Below are 17,617 nucleotides of genomic sequence, written 5' to 3'. Positions count from 1 at the left end.
TGCAGAAATAATAATACTGGTGCCAAACGAGTGTCTGAATGACTCCTCGAGCGGAAAATGCAGAAATAATAATACTGGTGCCAAACGAGTGTCTGAATGACTCCTCGAGCGGAAAATGCAGAAATAATAATACTGGTGCCAAACGAGTGTCTGAATGACTCCTCGAGCGGAAAATGCAGAAATAATAATACTGGTGCCAAACGAGTGTCTGAATGACTCCTCGAGCGGAAAATGCAGAAATAATAATACCGCAGTCGGGCGTCGGGGCGACACCACCTAAAGGGCTTATAAGAGAATAATCACAGTGAATATCCAGGAGGTAGAACCATCCCAGGGATACTCAATAATATACGTAATGGTTAGTCCAAAACAATAAAGATCATAATCCAAAGGTGCCATAATCATAAACAATATTTAGTACAGTCGTTTCTCCATCCGAAAAACCGATAATTCAGTCAAGTCGTATCTCCATCCGAATACCGTTACTGAGCTCTAGTTAAACCGTTCTCCATCCGAATACCGTTACAGAGTTCTAGTTAAATCGTTCTCCATCCGAATGCCGTTATCAAGATTTAACCCAGACTGTGGTCCTATACTCAAGGACATGACTATCCAACAGGATGTATCCTCTGCAGAGGGAGTACCATTTTCCACGAGTAACGGGATTACTCAGTCTCTCGGGACTAATTCCGTCTACGGTCTTTTGATTGAAAACACGCCTGACCTGCACACACCAGCTTAACTCACCAGTGCCTGGAATCACCCACGACACCTGCCAAGCAAAACTCTAAGTGGGGAGGCTACAACCTCGACGTAGCATGGGATCACAAAATTTATACCGCGCGCAAACTGGGGAAGCTATCCCCTTCGGCTACAACCGAAAACACCCATGCCCCCGGACCGAATGACAGGCTTTAATCCGTGGCCACGGGACCTTCATCACGGCCTCTCTGTACGGTGTGTGCTTTGGAAAGGGGTTGACAACCTACTGAACCATACCCTGTCCCCTGCAGGGACAAGTGGTGGTACCGACAAAAGGAAGCTACTGAACAAGACTCGGTCTACAACCGACTCAGGTGATCCAAGTATCCACCAACAATATTACCACTAGTGAAATAAATCACCACTCCTCGAGCCTCACCATGCTATGCCGGGCATACTCGTCACAACGAGGGATTAGGGACAAGCTCGTGTCTACCCAAGACCACGACTTTCCCGCTTCCTACCGGTGTGCAAGAGAAGCTCACGAGGGCGATCCAAATCCTCAGGGTATCCATTGCTGGCCACAAACAACTCCAAAGTGCACTCATGCACGAGACTACATCGATACATAAACTGTCACTTATACTCCAAGACAAAAGGTGCTGCGATCGTATCCAAACACCACAACAAATATTATGCCAGAGTTCAGAAATGCTTGCCTTCAAAAGTATGCAAAGGATGCACTTAGTGGAAGCTTTCCTTTTCCTCCAAAAATCCTATTTTGCAAAATACACAAATACAAATATTTCAAACACAGTACCAAAACCTGTCTCAAATATTTTTGAAATAAATCTTAAAATAAACTAGATGAAATTTGAGAGAGGTAGGAAAAAGAATCAACTCATTTGGAGTTTTATTTTAAAAGTTATAGCCAGTCAAAGTTTGGTCAAATATGTTTTTAAATAAAACCAGAAAAAAGGAAAACGCTTCAGCAGTAATACGCTTACGCAGCAGGGAAGACGCACTCGGGGTTTTGCGCCTCCACTTAAACAGAGAGAGGGCGATGCGCGGGTCGCTGACAGTGGGTCCAGAGGGCCCACTGGTCAGGTTTGACCGTTCCTTCCCTCCTTCTCTTCTCTTCTGCCCGACGGGAGCGGGGCTCCGGCGATCGCCGGCGACGGACGGCGGCTCCTCGAGGGCATCTGCGGGCGGGGATGGAACGGCTAGACCGAGGCGGTCCTCGGGGTGGTTGCTGGGTCGGCGGAGGTGGAAGGAATCGCCGGCGGCGAGCTCCTCGGCGGGTGAAGGCTACGGTGGTGAAGTGACATTGATGCTCCGGTGGCCTCCGATCGAGTTTGGGCAGCTGGGCAGCTCCGCAAGACTACGGGAAAGATCTTGGTGGCGCTGTATTGGCAAAAGGGTGGCCGGCAGCGACGAATCACGCTGGGGCTTAGCGGCGGCCGAGCTGGCCGGAGTTGGGGGAAACGGTCCTCTCCGGTCGATCTACTGCGCGGGGAGCTCTACGGGGGAAGTCTGATGTCGCGTGAGTGCTCGGAGGGGCTCGGGGACCCTTTACATAGCGTGACGAGGCTGGCTCCGCGGTGGCAGCAGATAAGATCGCCGGCGACCGCTTTCCTGTAGTTGCAGGGCATCGTGGCGGCGACGAACGCGTTCCGACGAGCGGGGGGATAAGCACGGCCTGTGCTCCGGGGCAGCTGTCGTGCGCTGGTGGCTTGGGCGGCGCCGTCCGCGGCGGAATCCGCTGCCGATGCCGGCGTGCCGCCAAGGGCGCGGCCAGCGGCGCAGCAGGGTGCCAGAGTGATCGTGGAGCAGGGGGCGACTAGTGTGTGGCTCAGCGGTGCAGAAGGGACCAGGGTCGGGTCACGTCGAGCGCGGCAGTGCAGCGTGTCGGCGTAGTGCGCGCGCGTGCAAAATGTGCGCTCTGGGCGCGCCCAGAGCACGCACGGCAGGTGCTCGACGGAATGCCAGCGTGGTCTAGAGCGCGAGGGTGGAGCTGGCAAAGCACAGATCGAGGGTAGGGGTGGCTAGGAGCTCAGTGGACAAGGTTGATAGGGCTGGGGTACAAGTCCACAATGCAAACCAGGGAGCTTGCCAAAAATGACTGTGCACACCAGGTGTTCGACAGAATGCCAGATGCACATTGGCAACTCTTGGAGTGGCCAAACTCTCCAGATCAGTGTCTCTTTAGACACAGAAGATGGTGGTGAGATTAGTTTGGCAAACACAGAGGGTTGATAATGCAAGCTTTGCAAAACTCCAGTTTTGGGCAGAAAGAAAAGGGGTTTAGAACATGCACTTCAAAATCTCCAATGAGCCCAATCTCCTGGACTTAAGAGTCTGGTAGGGAGGGCTAGAAGTAGGAGAAAGCTCAGGGTTACTAGAGCAAGGAAAAATATGGTTGCAGTACAAATCACCAATTTGGACCAGAGTGCAAAAGAGGTTGATCCACTCAAATTTTTCAAAGAACATCACTGGGTTTTTGCTTTAAGATGACTTGTATGCATCCATTGACATCTTCAAACACTTGGAAGAATTTTTAAAGAAATATTTAAAAGGGTTGCAGTGCAAAAGTGCCTACTGGACCAGATTGGAAAAATTGGTGTAGAGCTCAAAGTCTCCAATGGCCAGAAGGTATCTTTGCATAAAAGTGATGTGGAAACATCACATGACATCCCCAAATTTTGGTGGAATTTTTAAAAGCATTTGTCAAGTGGTTGTAGTGCAAATAGGCCCCAAATGCAAAAGGAATCATTTTAAAGAAAGAAAGCTTTTTGAATAAATAAATCTTGCAACATTTGAATCCACTGATAAATAAAGGTTTTATTATAGAGAGAAATCAAGTCCAACAATACCTTTGAAGGTTTCTCCCACTAGAGGCAAAAATCCAAAATCACAAAAGGTAAAACTTGACAATTGGAAAAGTTTTATTTCCTCGCAATATTTTAATAAACAAAATAAGGCCAAAAAATTTGGGTGTCACAGAGGACACATGAAGAAAAGATGAGAAAATACCGGTTTCCTTGCTTCGTAGTCGCCACGTACTCAATTGGAAAATGTCTGATCTGGACCTTTGAGTTTTCATAGTGACGGTTCCATGTCTCTTTGAGGTTGTTGATGAAGTATTCAGCATGCGTAGTAAGGTCTGCATCAGCTGCTGAACGCATTGAATCAAGCACCTCAAAACGTTGGTTCTTCAGGTCAAGGCAAATCGCGTAGTGGTGACCACACTTGTCATGTGGGTCCTGTGGTGCAAGCTCCTGGAACATGGGGAACAAGGCCTGCAAGCAAAAAATGAAGGAAAAGAAGAAGCAGAGCTCATATTAAGAACATAAATGATGTAGTTGGGAAAATGACGTGTAAAGATATCACCGGTTACACTAACAGGCACATGAGTGACATAAAAGCAGCAAGGGGTCCAAGAAAAGTAGACCAACGTATAATGTTTAGTTACAATAGGTAATTAAAAGAAGTTTCCATCCATGTATGAGCAAACCTGCCATGTATTTTAGTTTGAAGTTACCACATAGGTTGTATTAAGAAAAGCAAATCAAAAAGTCATTTTACATGGCAGCTGTTGCCACATGAAACAGCTGTCAGAAAACAGGGTCTAGCCCACATGGGAAGCATAGCTACTGGCAAAAAAAATACCATGGGAGGAAAAAATGTGCAAAAAAGGAAGGATTACTCACACATTTCTTCATTGTGAGCTTGAAATCACCATGCGCAGCAAAATGCTTCCTCGGGATTTTGTGGTGGAAGTCACCATCCCATATTTTGCAGGTCACGCTGTACTACATGATTGTTTTGTCGGGAGACATATCCATATGCCTGTTGATGAAGTCAATCCCACATGCAACTACATTCTTCGACATTTTACCGAGTGGCCTCACAGACTCGGCAAGATCACCCAGGTCAACGTACGTCGCATCACATTGTATGATCTTGGTTCTGTCCAAACATGAGCTGTATGAAAATGATATAACATGAAAGAATCATGTCTACTAAGTAAAAAAAGAAATAAAACGTAAACAGAGCATATTTAGAAATAGCAAAAGGATGAATAGTAAAAAGAGCAAAGCAAATGAGAGGTTTATGTGGGTGTGGTCATTACGCTTTCAGCTCCTTCATGTGCTTGTTGTTGGACCTCGCACAGCTGGTTCTGATCCTTTGTGGCCTTGACTTCCGACTCATAATCATCCGTGGGTGGTGCGTGAACTACCCTGTGCTGCCTCACAGAACCAGGGGTGGCACTTCTAATGGTATCCTCAGATACCGACTCAGCAGGCACGTTGGAACTTGATTGCCCCTGACCTCATGAGGACCTCCTCTGCAACGCTGCCTCCTCAATCCTGCGGTAAGCTTCATCAAGTGACGGCGTAATCTCCTCGGGGGTGGCTGCAAGGGTCAAACAAGTGGGTTAGGAATCCTTGGAAAACAACAAATCTAGTTTGAAAGAAAAGTTGCAGAATATGAAATGTAGGCACATAAAGTGGGGAGTTGCCATGTGCAGGCAATTCCAGTTGATATGTGCAATGCATTGTAGTTGCCATGTAACAACAACTACAGTTGTCATGTTGTATCAACTCCAGTTCCCATGTGCTTGCAGAATGGAAAATGCAGCATGGCAACAGAAAATGTAGGTGACAGCGTGCAAGCAAATCCAGTTGCCATGTCCATCAGATAACATTTGCCATCACAAGTGAGAACCCAAAAAAATGCTTGGGACAAAAGTCAGACTAAAAAGATGTATACACGGAAATGATAAACGCATAAGAAATGTACCTTGCACAATCGGCTCTGCGAACTTCACAGCCTTCTTGCCCTCGACCGTTGGTTGCGCCATCATTGGGGCCATGCCTGCCGGGAAAGCAAAGGCAAGTGGTGAAGGATCTTGCACCACTGGTTCATCTTGACTGCGATCGATGCCAAGGCTACAGCTCGGTGGGGTGAAGGCCATTGGGTGCCTCTCCTGCCTACTGGCCGGACCGCGAACAACTTGCTGGGCAGAATCCAAGGGTGTAAGATCAACAAACATTTCTGCATCAACGGCTGCAGAATCATCGGGCTTATTCGTAGGGCGGGGCGTGCTGTCAGCGGTATCAGTCGCAGCTTTTTTGACAATCTTCTTGTTTGGGCTGTAGGGGACACCGATGTTGACTGGGAGCGGCGAAGTGCGCAGATCTAAGCTGGGGTTAACCACGGCAGGTAAAGATGTAGTCTGCTCCGCACGTTCACCTCCGTCAGTCGTGCCCGCCTTGCCACCTGGGTCGGTTGTACTCCGGTCTTCCGTTCTCTCCATAACATTGCTTCTGGCATATGGTGGGAACAGTGTGGACGCAGGCACATAACCAGAGTCATCTCTGCTGCTCCTAGCTACAGCCGGCGCGTTGGGTATATTTGCAGATTGCTTGCGGGGCCTATGACGCCTAGGTGGAAGACCAGCTCGCGTGACGGTCACCTTAGCAACCTCTGGAGCACCAGAAGCTGGAGCTGTTGTGCCAAGAGTCTCACCTGTGGATGGCATATCATTATGAATTGTCGCCTCAGCCCCTTCTTTCGTGGACGAAGAAGTGCCACCACCCACGCGCTTGGAATCCATGTCAGATGAGCGGGAATCTTCCTTGCTTAGGTTGATCTCGGGGGGCGTCCACTTCAACACTTGCTGATCGGGTGGCATGGCTCACAGCAACATCCTTCATTGCCAGCAGAGTGGGCAATATTTTAGCAGTCCTGGCAGATACCGACTCGTCACTCCCAGATGTACGGATGCCTGCTATCGTAGCCTGCACATCTGCAACCGGCGGAGATGCTCGGCCGCTTGCATCAGAGCTAGTGGGAACAGTGGACGCTGCAGCAGGTTTGTCCACTGGCGCCTCATGAACGTCTGAGTTGCCACCTGTCGACAGCTTTGAGTGTATGCGTTCGAGTGGGTCTCTGGGGTTCTGCTTGGTCACGCGTGTGGTAGTCTTCTTCACCCTGAAAAAAAAACACGAACATTGTTAGATGAACAACTGATAATTGCAAATGTAGGTGGAATAAGAGTTGCCATGTGGCCTAGTTAGCAGTTGCCATGCAGAACAAGCAGGAGTTGCCATGGTACACATCTTAAAAAATGAAAGAAATGTGTGATGTGCCAGGACTGCCATTTCAAAACTAGGTGTGGATGAGTGCACAAACAAAATGGAAAAGCTGGTAGTTGCCATGTAGGTGGAATAAGAGTTGCCATCTTGACTAGTTAGCAGTTGCCATGCAAAACAAGCAGGAGTTGCCATGTAGTAAAAAGAAATAGAGCATGGGAGAAACAGCAGTTGCAAATGTGGGACTCATGGCCGAAGCCCATGTGGCAAGCTGAACAGCTGTATTGAAAAGCAAAAATATACCAATATGGCGATGAAAAAGAACAGGGATAACCTACTTCTTGACTGTCTTCCTCAAATCTGGCAACACGACAGGATCACCAGTGTTGGACGTCGACGTACGAGGAGATGGCCTAGTGGAAGGCGTGTCACCAGCAATAGGGGCACCCTTGTTCAATCGAGCAGAAACACGGGTGGGCGTTGGTGCTTGTTTCTTCGTAACTGCTCGTCCACCAGCTGTCGCCTCACTGCACATATAAGAAACAGGCAAAAAAAGGTGCCAAGTGTCAGACACAAAAATCGTTGCCACGCTTAGCAAAAACAAATTAAAAAAGGGGTCAGTCTTTTCGAAAGGAGAGACAAAACAAAACACTAAAATAGAAGTCGAACCTCCTCCTACCAGCTAAGGGATCGGTCCTAGGTCTCTTGACAGGAGAGCCCTGCCCAACATCCTCTGGATCCCTCCCCCTCTTTGAGGGCGACACCCCCTTGCCTGTCGCAGCTGTATGTTCTTTAACTTTCTCCGGTGAGGGGACATCTGGTGCACCCTTGCCCTTCTTACCACCTGCACGAACTTCAACATGTTCATCATCATTGGTGTCATGATGCACGTTCTCCATGTCATCGTCATCGTCCTTGTCGAGAGCAGCATCTCCATCTAGTTCATCTTGTGTGTCCGGAAGCTCCTGCAAGCTGTTGTAGTCGTACCGACCACGGCAACCAGTTGGCCGATGTGTCCGTTCTGCAACAAAAGGAGTGAACTGCCTCGCAACCGCGTCGCTGTCAGAGCCATTAAGGGACGTCCAACCCTCAACCAACTTCCCGAGCAAGTTGGTCATTCCGGATGCAAACTGCCCAATTAGATGCTCAACAGGTGCCCTCGCCTGTGCACGAAACAAGAAGCAGCGGTAACCAACCCGTATTAAAGTCACGTGCACAAGATCAAAATAAACCAAACACAACCATAGATATATATCCTTGATTACCTCAACAGGACAAGACGGAGCTGAGTGCACGTCCATCCACTTTCCAAAGTTTTGAGGCCCACCAAACACGCTGTAGTCTATAGCATGCTTGGCCATCAGCTGGAAAAAAACAAAAAAACAGCTAGCATGTAAAGAGAGAAAACAATGAACACTAACTAACAGTTCATGTATTGCAAAAAATAAAAATAAAAAGAGGAAGAGGATAGAAGTTTCAAAGTCGATGGCAGAGTTGCCATGTGGGGTAAGACATGGAGACCATACGCAGACAGCCATGGCTAACAAGGTAGTCATCTCTTGTTGGCCACGGGCGGTTGCCGTATGGGGATTTTTTCATATGTTATGCAGCGTCAAAAATGAAAGAATGCCGTGCAAAGAAAGAAGCCAGAACTAACCTGCAGTTTCCCGTATTTCGTATTAGTTATCTTGTTCGCGGCAAGCACAGCCTTGACAGCATCGTAAGTCCACGCAGAAACATCGAACTTGTGTGGAGGCGGCGGGCCTCCTATCCCAGTAAAGTCCACAGTGGACAGATCAAGACGATCGATGTACATGAGCTGATGTACAACAATGTAAAAAGAAAAAAAATATCAGTTGCCATCATGGTATTTTGCAAAAAAATAAGCTAACGTATGTTCCTTCAATCATCAAGTTGGAGGGCATGAAGAAAGAAAAGAGTTGCCATGTATTTCTGTTAGTTGCCATCTATATGTGTTAGTTGCCATCTAGTTATGTTGGCAGTTGCCATCTTGTTATGATGGTAGTTGCCACAATGTCACCATCATGGTTGCCATGCATACTCAAGGAGCTAAGAGTTTTGCAAAAGACTAGTACAAAAATACTATTAAATGGAGTCAACAACCCTTCTGGTACATCTTGTTTGAGAATGCATCATGCAGGAAGTCCGCAATGAACTTACACCAATTCATGTTCTTCACATCTTTCAGTTTTTCCTGCACGACACAAATTTCAGGACAAAGAAGTTGCTGCATCAGAAATCAAATGGGAAAACATCAAAAAATTGGCACTGACTAGCTTACAGATGACATAGGAGTAAAAAGATTGAAGGAAAAATAAAAGTAGTAGAGATAGAGCATTAACCAGGATGGGGAAGCATTTGTTGCTTGGGCGAAGAGATGTGGTTGGCGCAAAAATAGCTGAGATCAGGTACATGAGTAGCTTCATCTTGAAAACCTCGCCATGGGTTGTCATGCCCTCCAGTGAATTTGCCAGCACGGTCGTGTTCGGCATGGATGTCAACCCAGGAAACAAACGGGCAAACAACGTTTCCTCAACATTATTATTGACCTCATACGGGACTTTGATTTCTCCATGGGGCACACCCAACATGCAGAACACGGATTCCTCGTCTAACGGCAGTCTTCCACGTCCCGGAATCACAAATTCCCTGGAGGCGGGCTCGTAAATCTCACCGAGCCAGTCGCATACAGGGTTCACTAAATTCTTGCACCGAACATCCATCAGAACCTGCATCCCCATCTCAGCAGCAGCTCCCTTCTGGTCGTCGGTAAATCCCTCGGTCAATATAGTCAGGTGTTCCTGTGAAGCCCTATTGCGATTACATTTCTTCTTCTGCAAAACAGAGAAATGATCATTTGTTGCCATGTTTCACCATCATGAAAATTTAGTCCCTATCAGACGATTGGGAACTCAACATGACATTGAAAACATATGGGGGAGGGGGTGTGTGGGGGGGTGGACAGTTACCTCATTGCCGTCTGTTGTCCGTCCAATTGCGCGGTTCTGCCGAGGTAACTCCATGAAATCATCATCATGGTCTTGATGATCGCCGCGAGCCATTCTGCTGATGTAAGAACAAAGCAAAAATATCAGGGTGAAAATGAAAGTATGAAGTAAGCAGTTGCCACCTAACAGAATGTACTTGCCACAAAGGCTCAATTGAAAGTGGCAAAAAGTACTAGGTTGCCATATATTGTGGTAACATATAATGTGGCAACATATAATGTGGTAACTCACACTCTGTCCTCATACAAAAAATGAGTTGTCATATATTCAAAGGCGAATGTACTAGGTTGAAATTGCCATGTTAAAATGCAAGACAATTCAAAAAGCGTTGAAAACATCTACTGAACAACCTGTAATGTGGCAACTCACAAACTGACCTCATATTAAAAAATGAGTTGCCATGTAGTACGGCCAAATATGTTCAGATATCACAAGTCAGTATGGCAAACACAAAAAGTGAGTGTATTGTACAGAGAATTTGCCACATTATCCTGCCTATATCATGGCAACAGCCTTAGTGTGTTAACAGAAATACTTGCCACATGGAAATCATACTGTGCGGCAACTGACACATTTGATCAGGAAATTAGTTGCCATCCAGTGCACATAGTTGCTGAAACTACCATGACTACCTATTTATTACACTTTATCAGGCCTACAGCATGGCAACAGCCATAGTGTGTGCACACAAATAGTTGTCGTATGGAAAACATATTTGTGGCAACTGACACAGTTGATCAGGGAATTAGTTGCCATCCAGTGCAGATAGTTACTGAAACTATCATGTCTACCTTCTTACTGCACTTTGAAATACAACTACCTAGATCTAGGGTTCACTAGCAACTATCATAACCTGAAATTCGTCAACAAAAAACTTCCTGCACTGGTCGCAAATAGCATTTCGAGACAGTACATAACTATGAACACCCACACCCCCTACGATTGTCCAACAATAAATGTGGCAACTAAACACATTGGCTTCATTAAAAAACTACAGTTCATAAGGCAATTTAACAAATGTTGAAGTTGCCATGTTAACGCAAAAGAAACTAGAAACAAAAAGGGACACATACTACAATGCACAAACATATAATGTGGCAACTGACACCCTGTCCTGATATAAAAATGAGTTGCCATATCTTCACAGGCAAGTGTGATAGGTTCAAATTGCCATGCTAAAAGTGCAGGACAATTCAAAAAGTGCATAAAAACATCCACCACATAGCATGTAATCTGGCAACACACACCCTGACCTCGTATTAAAAATGAGTTGCCATGTATGTTCATATATCACAAGTCAGAAGGCACAACGCAAATTCAGTCTACAATACAGTGAATTTACCCCATTATGCTGCCTACAGCATGGCAACAGCCATTGTGTGTTCACAAAATTAGTTGCCACATGGCAAGCATGTTTGTGGCAACTGACACGGTTGATCAGGAAATTAGTTGCCATCCAGTGCATACAGTTCCTGGAACTACTATGGCTGCCTTTGTAATTCACTTTGAAACACAACTACCTAGATCTAGGGTTCAATCCCAACTATCAAACCCTGAAAATAACCAACAAAAAACTTCCTGCACCAATGGCAACAACATTTCAAGGCAATGCATGACTAACAACTACAAAAAACGCTGGCTCAAATCGAACCGCAACACCCGGATGTGGTTGCAGACAGGGCGAGCCACACCGGCATCACTGCCACCGCGGCGGCGACGAACCTGCGCAATGCCATCCTAAACGGCAAACACGGGACTCCGCCGCCGACGGGAACGCCGGAGCACCGCGATTACGCCGTAATCACTGTGAATCTCGAACGGAGAAATCCACCGCAAAGGGGAGAGGGGAAATGCAGGGAGGAATGTCGGCGCGGGGAGGAGCATTACCTTCAAGCTGCGGGCACTCCAGCATAGACTCTCTGGTCCGGCGAGCCCCACCGACGGCCGCGAATGCCGTCGACTCTTCCGCCTCCGCCGCCTCCTCCTCCTATCGGCTTCTCCTCCAATCGAATGAACTGCTGCGGATGGTGGGTTGGTGAGTAGAGAAGTGGGGGGGAGTAAATGGAACCGCGCACGATGGGGGTGTGAAGTAGAGAGCCGTGCTAGACGGCAACCACATTCGGGCGACGCGTGTGGGCGCAACCGCAGTCCCACCGCACGCCCCCGAGTGGCAACCGTTGACCGCTGAGAGGAAACCGGCGTGCGGGCGACCCCTCTTACACACCACACAGTCGACTTGTCCTACGTGGCACACGAAATCAGCCAGATCGTGTCAAGATTCGTGCAGCAGCTACTGGACGGCGACGGATGCGTGTGCGCGAGTTGGCTAACGCCCACACGTGTGGGCGTTAGACTTTTCGTTTCCCAATTAACAAAATCCATAGAAGTTGCTAAAAAACCATAGAAAAAAAGAGCTGGTTGTTGTGAGAAAATCGGGTATTTGCCACTTTCAACATGTGGCTTCGCAAAATTGCCACTGTCAAGATGGGTTTCGCAAAATTGCCAATCAACTCATGCCCACCTTGATTACCATGCCATTTTTCACCTTTTATCGATTTCGCTTTTATTTTTCCATTTACACGCACCTGAAAGGACCAGTCTGCCCTTGAATGTCTACGTGTACGCAGTACTTTCCTGTGTTTTGACTTAACATGCGTGCAATCAGTCAAAAAAACTGCGAGTTGCAGATCGCCTCTAGGCCGAATCTCCTGGACGCCGCCGTGATATCGATCGGCCTCGACGTCGATCTCCTGGACGTCACCGCCGTCGATCTCTTGGACGCCGAGCAACACGTGCCCTAGTATGGCAGTACCGCAACGGCTCTTTGGAACCTAGTCCGTCTGGATAATATTGTATTATCTCTTTCTCTTGATTTGTTGCTTGATCCTTAATTCAATCCGTGAACAAGTAGTAACAGGTTCTAGCGAAGTATACTTACAGGAGTGTACAATTGTGTTACAAGTTGCTCGTATTCTCCATGATCAGCACCTACACACACATTCTTCTCCATCCTCCATGGATGTATCAAGCTGCTTCCCCCACACCATTGTTGATGTTGTTCGTCGCCGCCCTCGCCAGTCCGTCACTCCACCAGCACGCTGCGGGGCGACCTGCAGCGGTGAGCGCAGGTGTGGGCGAGCAGGGGAGGTGAGCTGCAACAGCGCACACAGGCGTGCTCGAGCAGGCAACGTCAAGCTTCGCAGGTGCACAGGCATGGGCGCGCCACGTCGCCGAGCAGATGAGAGCGCTCCAATGGTGCATGTAGGCGTGGGCGAGCTACGCAATGAGGAGGTGAGAACGAGTTATGTGACGGGCAAGCGTGGATGAGCAACCAGCAGCGAGCTTCGCTGGCGCGCGAAGGTGTGGATGAGGTACGACGACGAGCAACGCTAGTGAGCCAGCATTTTGACCACACCAAGCAACACACGAAACAGATGAAGTTAGAATAGCCAGGGGCAGTCTAGTCCTTTCAGGTGTATATAAAATGGGAAAACAAAAGAAAAATAATAAAAGAGTGGAAATGGCATGGTAATCAAAGTGACCATGAGCTGGGTGGCAATTTTATAAATCCCGGAACATTTTGAATTGAAATATCATAGGCTTAAATGACCCAAAGAAGTGGCTAGCTCTGTCTAACAAAATTGCTTAATCTGATTGCTCTATTGTTATCCTACAAGAGACAAAAAAGGAAGTTTTTGACACTACATACACCAAGAATTTCTGCCCCCAGAAAATGAAGCAAATTTGACTTTCGGCCATCTGTCGGTACATCTGGAGAACTACTCACGGTTTGGAATGATCAAATATTCTCTGCTAGAACAATTTGTAAAAATGTTTTTTCACTGTCAATTGAATTTACATCAAAGCACACAGGGGAACAGTGGATTTTGACTAACATCTATGGCCCTTGCCAGGTTGACAGTAGAATCATTTTCCTCAACTGGTTTCCAAACCTACAAATGGATGATGATGCTAATTGGCTTATCCTTGGTGATTTTAATTATGTGATATATCCCAATAACAGAAACAAAGATGGTGGAAACATTCAGGACATGTTTCTCTTCAATGAGGCTATTAGCAAGCTAGCTCCGGTTGAAATTCCATTGAAAGGCACGAAATTTACTTGGAGTAATATGCAAGATGCCCCACTACTGGAGAAGTTGGATTAGTTCTTCACCTCTGAATCTTGGACTCTCACTTATCCCAACACAATGTTATTCCACTGGCCAAGACCACATCAGACCATGTCCCATGTGTCATTAAAATTGGTACCTCCATTCCAAAATCTAAAAAAAATTAGATTTGAAAATTTCTGGTTGGAACACCCATAGTACAAGGATTTGGTCAATACTATTTGGACACAGACAATTGAGGAGAGGGATAGCGCTAAAATCATTTCAGCCAAATTCAAGAGATTAAGAAAGGGTCTAAAAAACTGCGCACATAACCTATCATCTGAAGAGAATTGTGGAGAATACAAACTTTGTTATCTTGTTTTGGGGTACCATCGAGAAATACAGAAATCTTAACACTGAGGAGAAGCAGGGCAGAGATATATTAAAGACTCACTTGGATGACTGTTTGCACTCACAGAAACTATATTGGAAGCAGAGAGCCACAATTAGAACCATTAAGTTTGTGGAGGCCAACATAAAATTCTTTTAAGCAAAGGACACTATTAAATACATAAACAATAACATTGCTATGCTCAAAGATGAAGCAGATGTTGTGCACACTGATCATCAGGCCAAGGCTGCCATTCTATGTAGAGCTTTCAAACAGAGAATGGGTCAATCCAGACCAACTAAAAATCCGCTATTGCTTCATACTTTGTTACATCATAATGATTTTCTGCAGGACTTCAGATCTCCTTTTACTAAGGAAGAGATTGATGATGTGGTCAACAATATGCCAAGTGGGAAAGCTCCAGGCCCTGATGGTTTTAATGCTAACTTCTTAAAAGCCTGCTGGGATGTTGTTGCATAGGATTTTTATAAACTGATTGAAGATTTCTATGAAGGCAAGGTTAATCTATAGAGCCTCAACTACTCATTATTACATTGATACCAAAGAAATAGTCTGCTCTCTATCCAGGGGATTTTAGACCCATATCACTCCTCAACTACACTTTGAAAATCATCACTAAACTCCTAGCCAACAAACCGCAGAAATATATTTTGAGGTTGATCCACAAGAATCAATATGGCTTCCTAAACAAAAGATGCATCCAAGACTGCATGGCCTGGTCATATGAGTACCTGCATCAACGTCATTAGTCCAAGGAAAATATTATACACCTCAAAGTAGATTTTGAGAAGGCTTTTGACATGCTCAATCATGACAACATTTTTGAGATTATGCAAGCTAAGGGCTTTGGGACCAAATGGATTCAATGGGTCAGGCAGATTTATAAGTCTGGCTATTCTGCTAATCTACTCAATGGTGTTCCTGGGAAATAGTACTTATGCAAACAAGGGGTCATACACAAACACATGCCCCCAAATAGCTAGGCCTGAAATCTCACCGTACCGTAACACAAAACATATAGGAGCCCATCATGGTCAAACTTCCCCTTTCTCTTCCGGACAAAGGTGGACCGTGTGCCGACCCACAAATGTGTGCTTGTGGCTGCGGGTGGCCGGCCCTATTATATGTATGAAAAGGGTGTGGTGTGATCTTTAACTACCATTCATAACTTTGATGTGGCACGTGTGCCTCGCAAATTAACCGGACTTCGACCCCATGGAGGTTGTAGGTAGTGCGAAGTAGCCCACCCCCCACACACACGTCGGGGGAGGGCATCTCACCAAGACATACTGTAACACGGACGAAGCAGAATCCAACTTGGTCGTATAACCTCTCTCGCTTGTTGTTGGTCGTTAAAGTGATGGACGTCCACACACCCCGCAAAATGGGCTAGCTTGTCGCCGATAACCTCACGAGGGAGTGTCTGAAGACAAAACCCACTCTGTGCATGTGGCCCAATTATGTATATGGGAGGTGTGTGGTGTTTGAATACCCAATGCGAAAATTTGATGTGGCACCATGCTTTGGAACCATAAAAACCCCACACTGAGCGAGGGTTCATGACGCGTAGCATGCGCTCAAACTTAATTAGGCCTGGAATGATCGACCTACTATACGGTAACATGAGCCAAAGAAGAAGAATCCACCCTAGTAACCTTTCTCGTAGTCGGTCGAAATGATGGACGTCCACGCGGAGCCACGAATATATATAGGCTTGCCGTCGATAACCAAGCGAGTGAGAGTGTCCAAAGACAACCATTGTATGCATGTGTCCCAAACATATTTATGGAAGTGCGTGATGCATGCATATGTGTTGAATACCCAATGCACAACATTGATGTGTGATGTTTGCTTGAACTACGTCGGTATTTCCCCAAAGAGGAAGGGGTGATGCAGCACAACAACGGTAGGTATTTCCCTCAGTGATGAGACCAAGGTTATCGAACCAGTAGGAGAACCACTCAACACTACGTGAACGGCACCTGCACACAAATAACAAATACTCGCAACCCGACGTGTTAAAGGGGTTGTCAATCCCTTTCGGGCAACGGCGCCAGAAATTGGCAAGTAGACGGGATAAAAATACGATAGATTGGATAAATAGATCTCGCGGGAACGCAGATAAAATAAATAAGAATAAATTGCAGCAAGGTATTTTTGGGTTTTTGGAAATATAGATCTGAAAATAAAAGCAAATAAAAATGGATCGCAAAGGCAAATATAATAAGGAAGAGACCCGGGGCCGTAGGTTTCACTAGTGGCTTCTCTCGAGAAAAACAGCAAACGGTGGGTAAACGAATTACTGTTGGGCAATTGACAAAACTTCAAATAATCATGACGATATCCAGGCAATGATCATTATATAGGCATCACGTCCAAGATTAGTAGACCGACTCCTGCCTGCATCTACTACTATTACTCCACACATCGACCGCTATCCAGCATGCATCTAGTGTATTAAGTTCATGGAGAAACGGAGTAATGCAATAAGAACGATGACATGATGTAGACAAGATCTATTTATGTAGAAATAGACCCCATCTTGTTATCCTTAATAGCAGCGATACATACGTGTCGGTTCCCCTTCTGTCACTGGGATCAAGCACCATAAGATCGAACCCATCACAAAGCACCTCTTCCCATTGCAAGATAAATAGATCAAGTTGGCCAAACAAAACCCAAATATTGGAGAAGAAATACGAGGCTATAAGCAATCATGCATATAAGAGATCAAAGAAGACTCAATTAACTTTCATGGATAAAAAGATAGATCTGATCATAAATTCAAAGTTCATCGGATCCCAATAAACACACCGCAAAAAGAGTTACATCATATGGATCTCAAAGAGACCATTGTATTGAGAATCAAAAGAGAGAGAGGAAGCCATCTAGCTACTAATTACGGACCCATAGGTCTACAATGAACTACTCACGCATCATTGGAGAGGCACCAATGGACATGATGAACCCCTCCGTGATGGTGTCTAGATTGGATCTGGTGGTTCTGGAACTTGCAGCGGCTGGAATTGATTTTCGTTGACTCCCCTAGGGTTTTTGGAATATTGGGGGTATTTATAGAGCAAAGAGGCGGTTCGGGAGGCCGCTGAGGTGGGCACAACCCACCAGGGTGCGCCTGGGCCTCCAGTCGTGCCCTGGTGTCTTGTGCTCACCTTGGGCTCCCTCTTCGATATTTCTTTGGCCCATTGGATGTCTTATGGTCCAAGAAAAGTCCACAAAAGGTTCTCCTGCGTTTGGACTCCG

The 17,617-nt window shown here is 46.3% G+C and overlaps 1 protein-coding gene across 1 annotated transcript; it reads right to left on the bottom strand.

Moving 5' to 3' along the window:
- Window positions 1–6,323: 6,323 nt before the first annotated feature.
- On the bottom strand, window positions 6,324–11,565 carry LOC141040992 (uncharacterized). The gene is made up of 9 exons (XM_073507102.1): window positions 11,507–11,565; window positions 9,791–9,884; window positions 9,164–9,655; window positions 8,925–9,048; window positions 8,458–8,567; window positions 8,066–8,164; window positions 7,470–7,963; window positions 7,139–7,327; window positions 6,324–6,699 (listed from the first exon to the last, which is right to left on the bottom strand). Exons 1-9 carry the CDS (start codon window positions 11,563–11,565, stop codon window positions 6,324–6,326), a joined length of 2,037 nt encoding a protein of 678 aa, XP_073363203.1.
- Between the last annotated feature and the right edge of the window lie 6,052 nt (window positions 11,566–17,617).

The sequence above is a fragment of the Aegilops tauschii genome, chromosome 2 (genome assembly GCF_002575655.3).
Source record: "Aegilops tauschii subsp. strangulata cultivar AL8/78 chromosome 2, Aet v6.0, whole genome shotgun sequence".
NCBI classification, from domain to species: Eukaryota; Viridiplantae; Streptophyta; class Magnoliopsida; order Poales; family Poaceae; genus Aegilops; species Aegilops tauschii.
The sequence above is the reverse complement of the archived record's forward strand: the minus strand, read 5'-3'. Positions and strand labels throughout refer to the sequence as shown.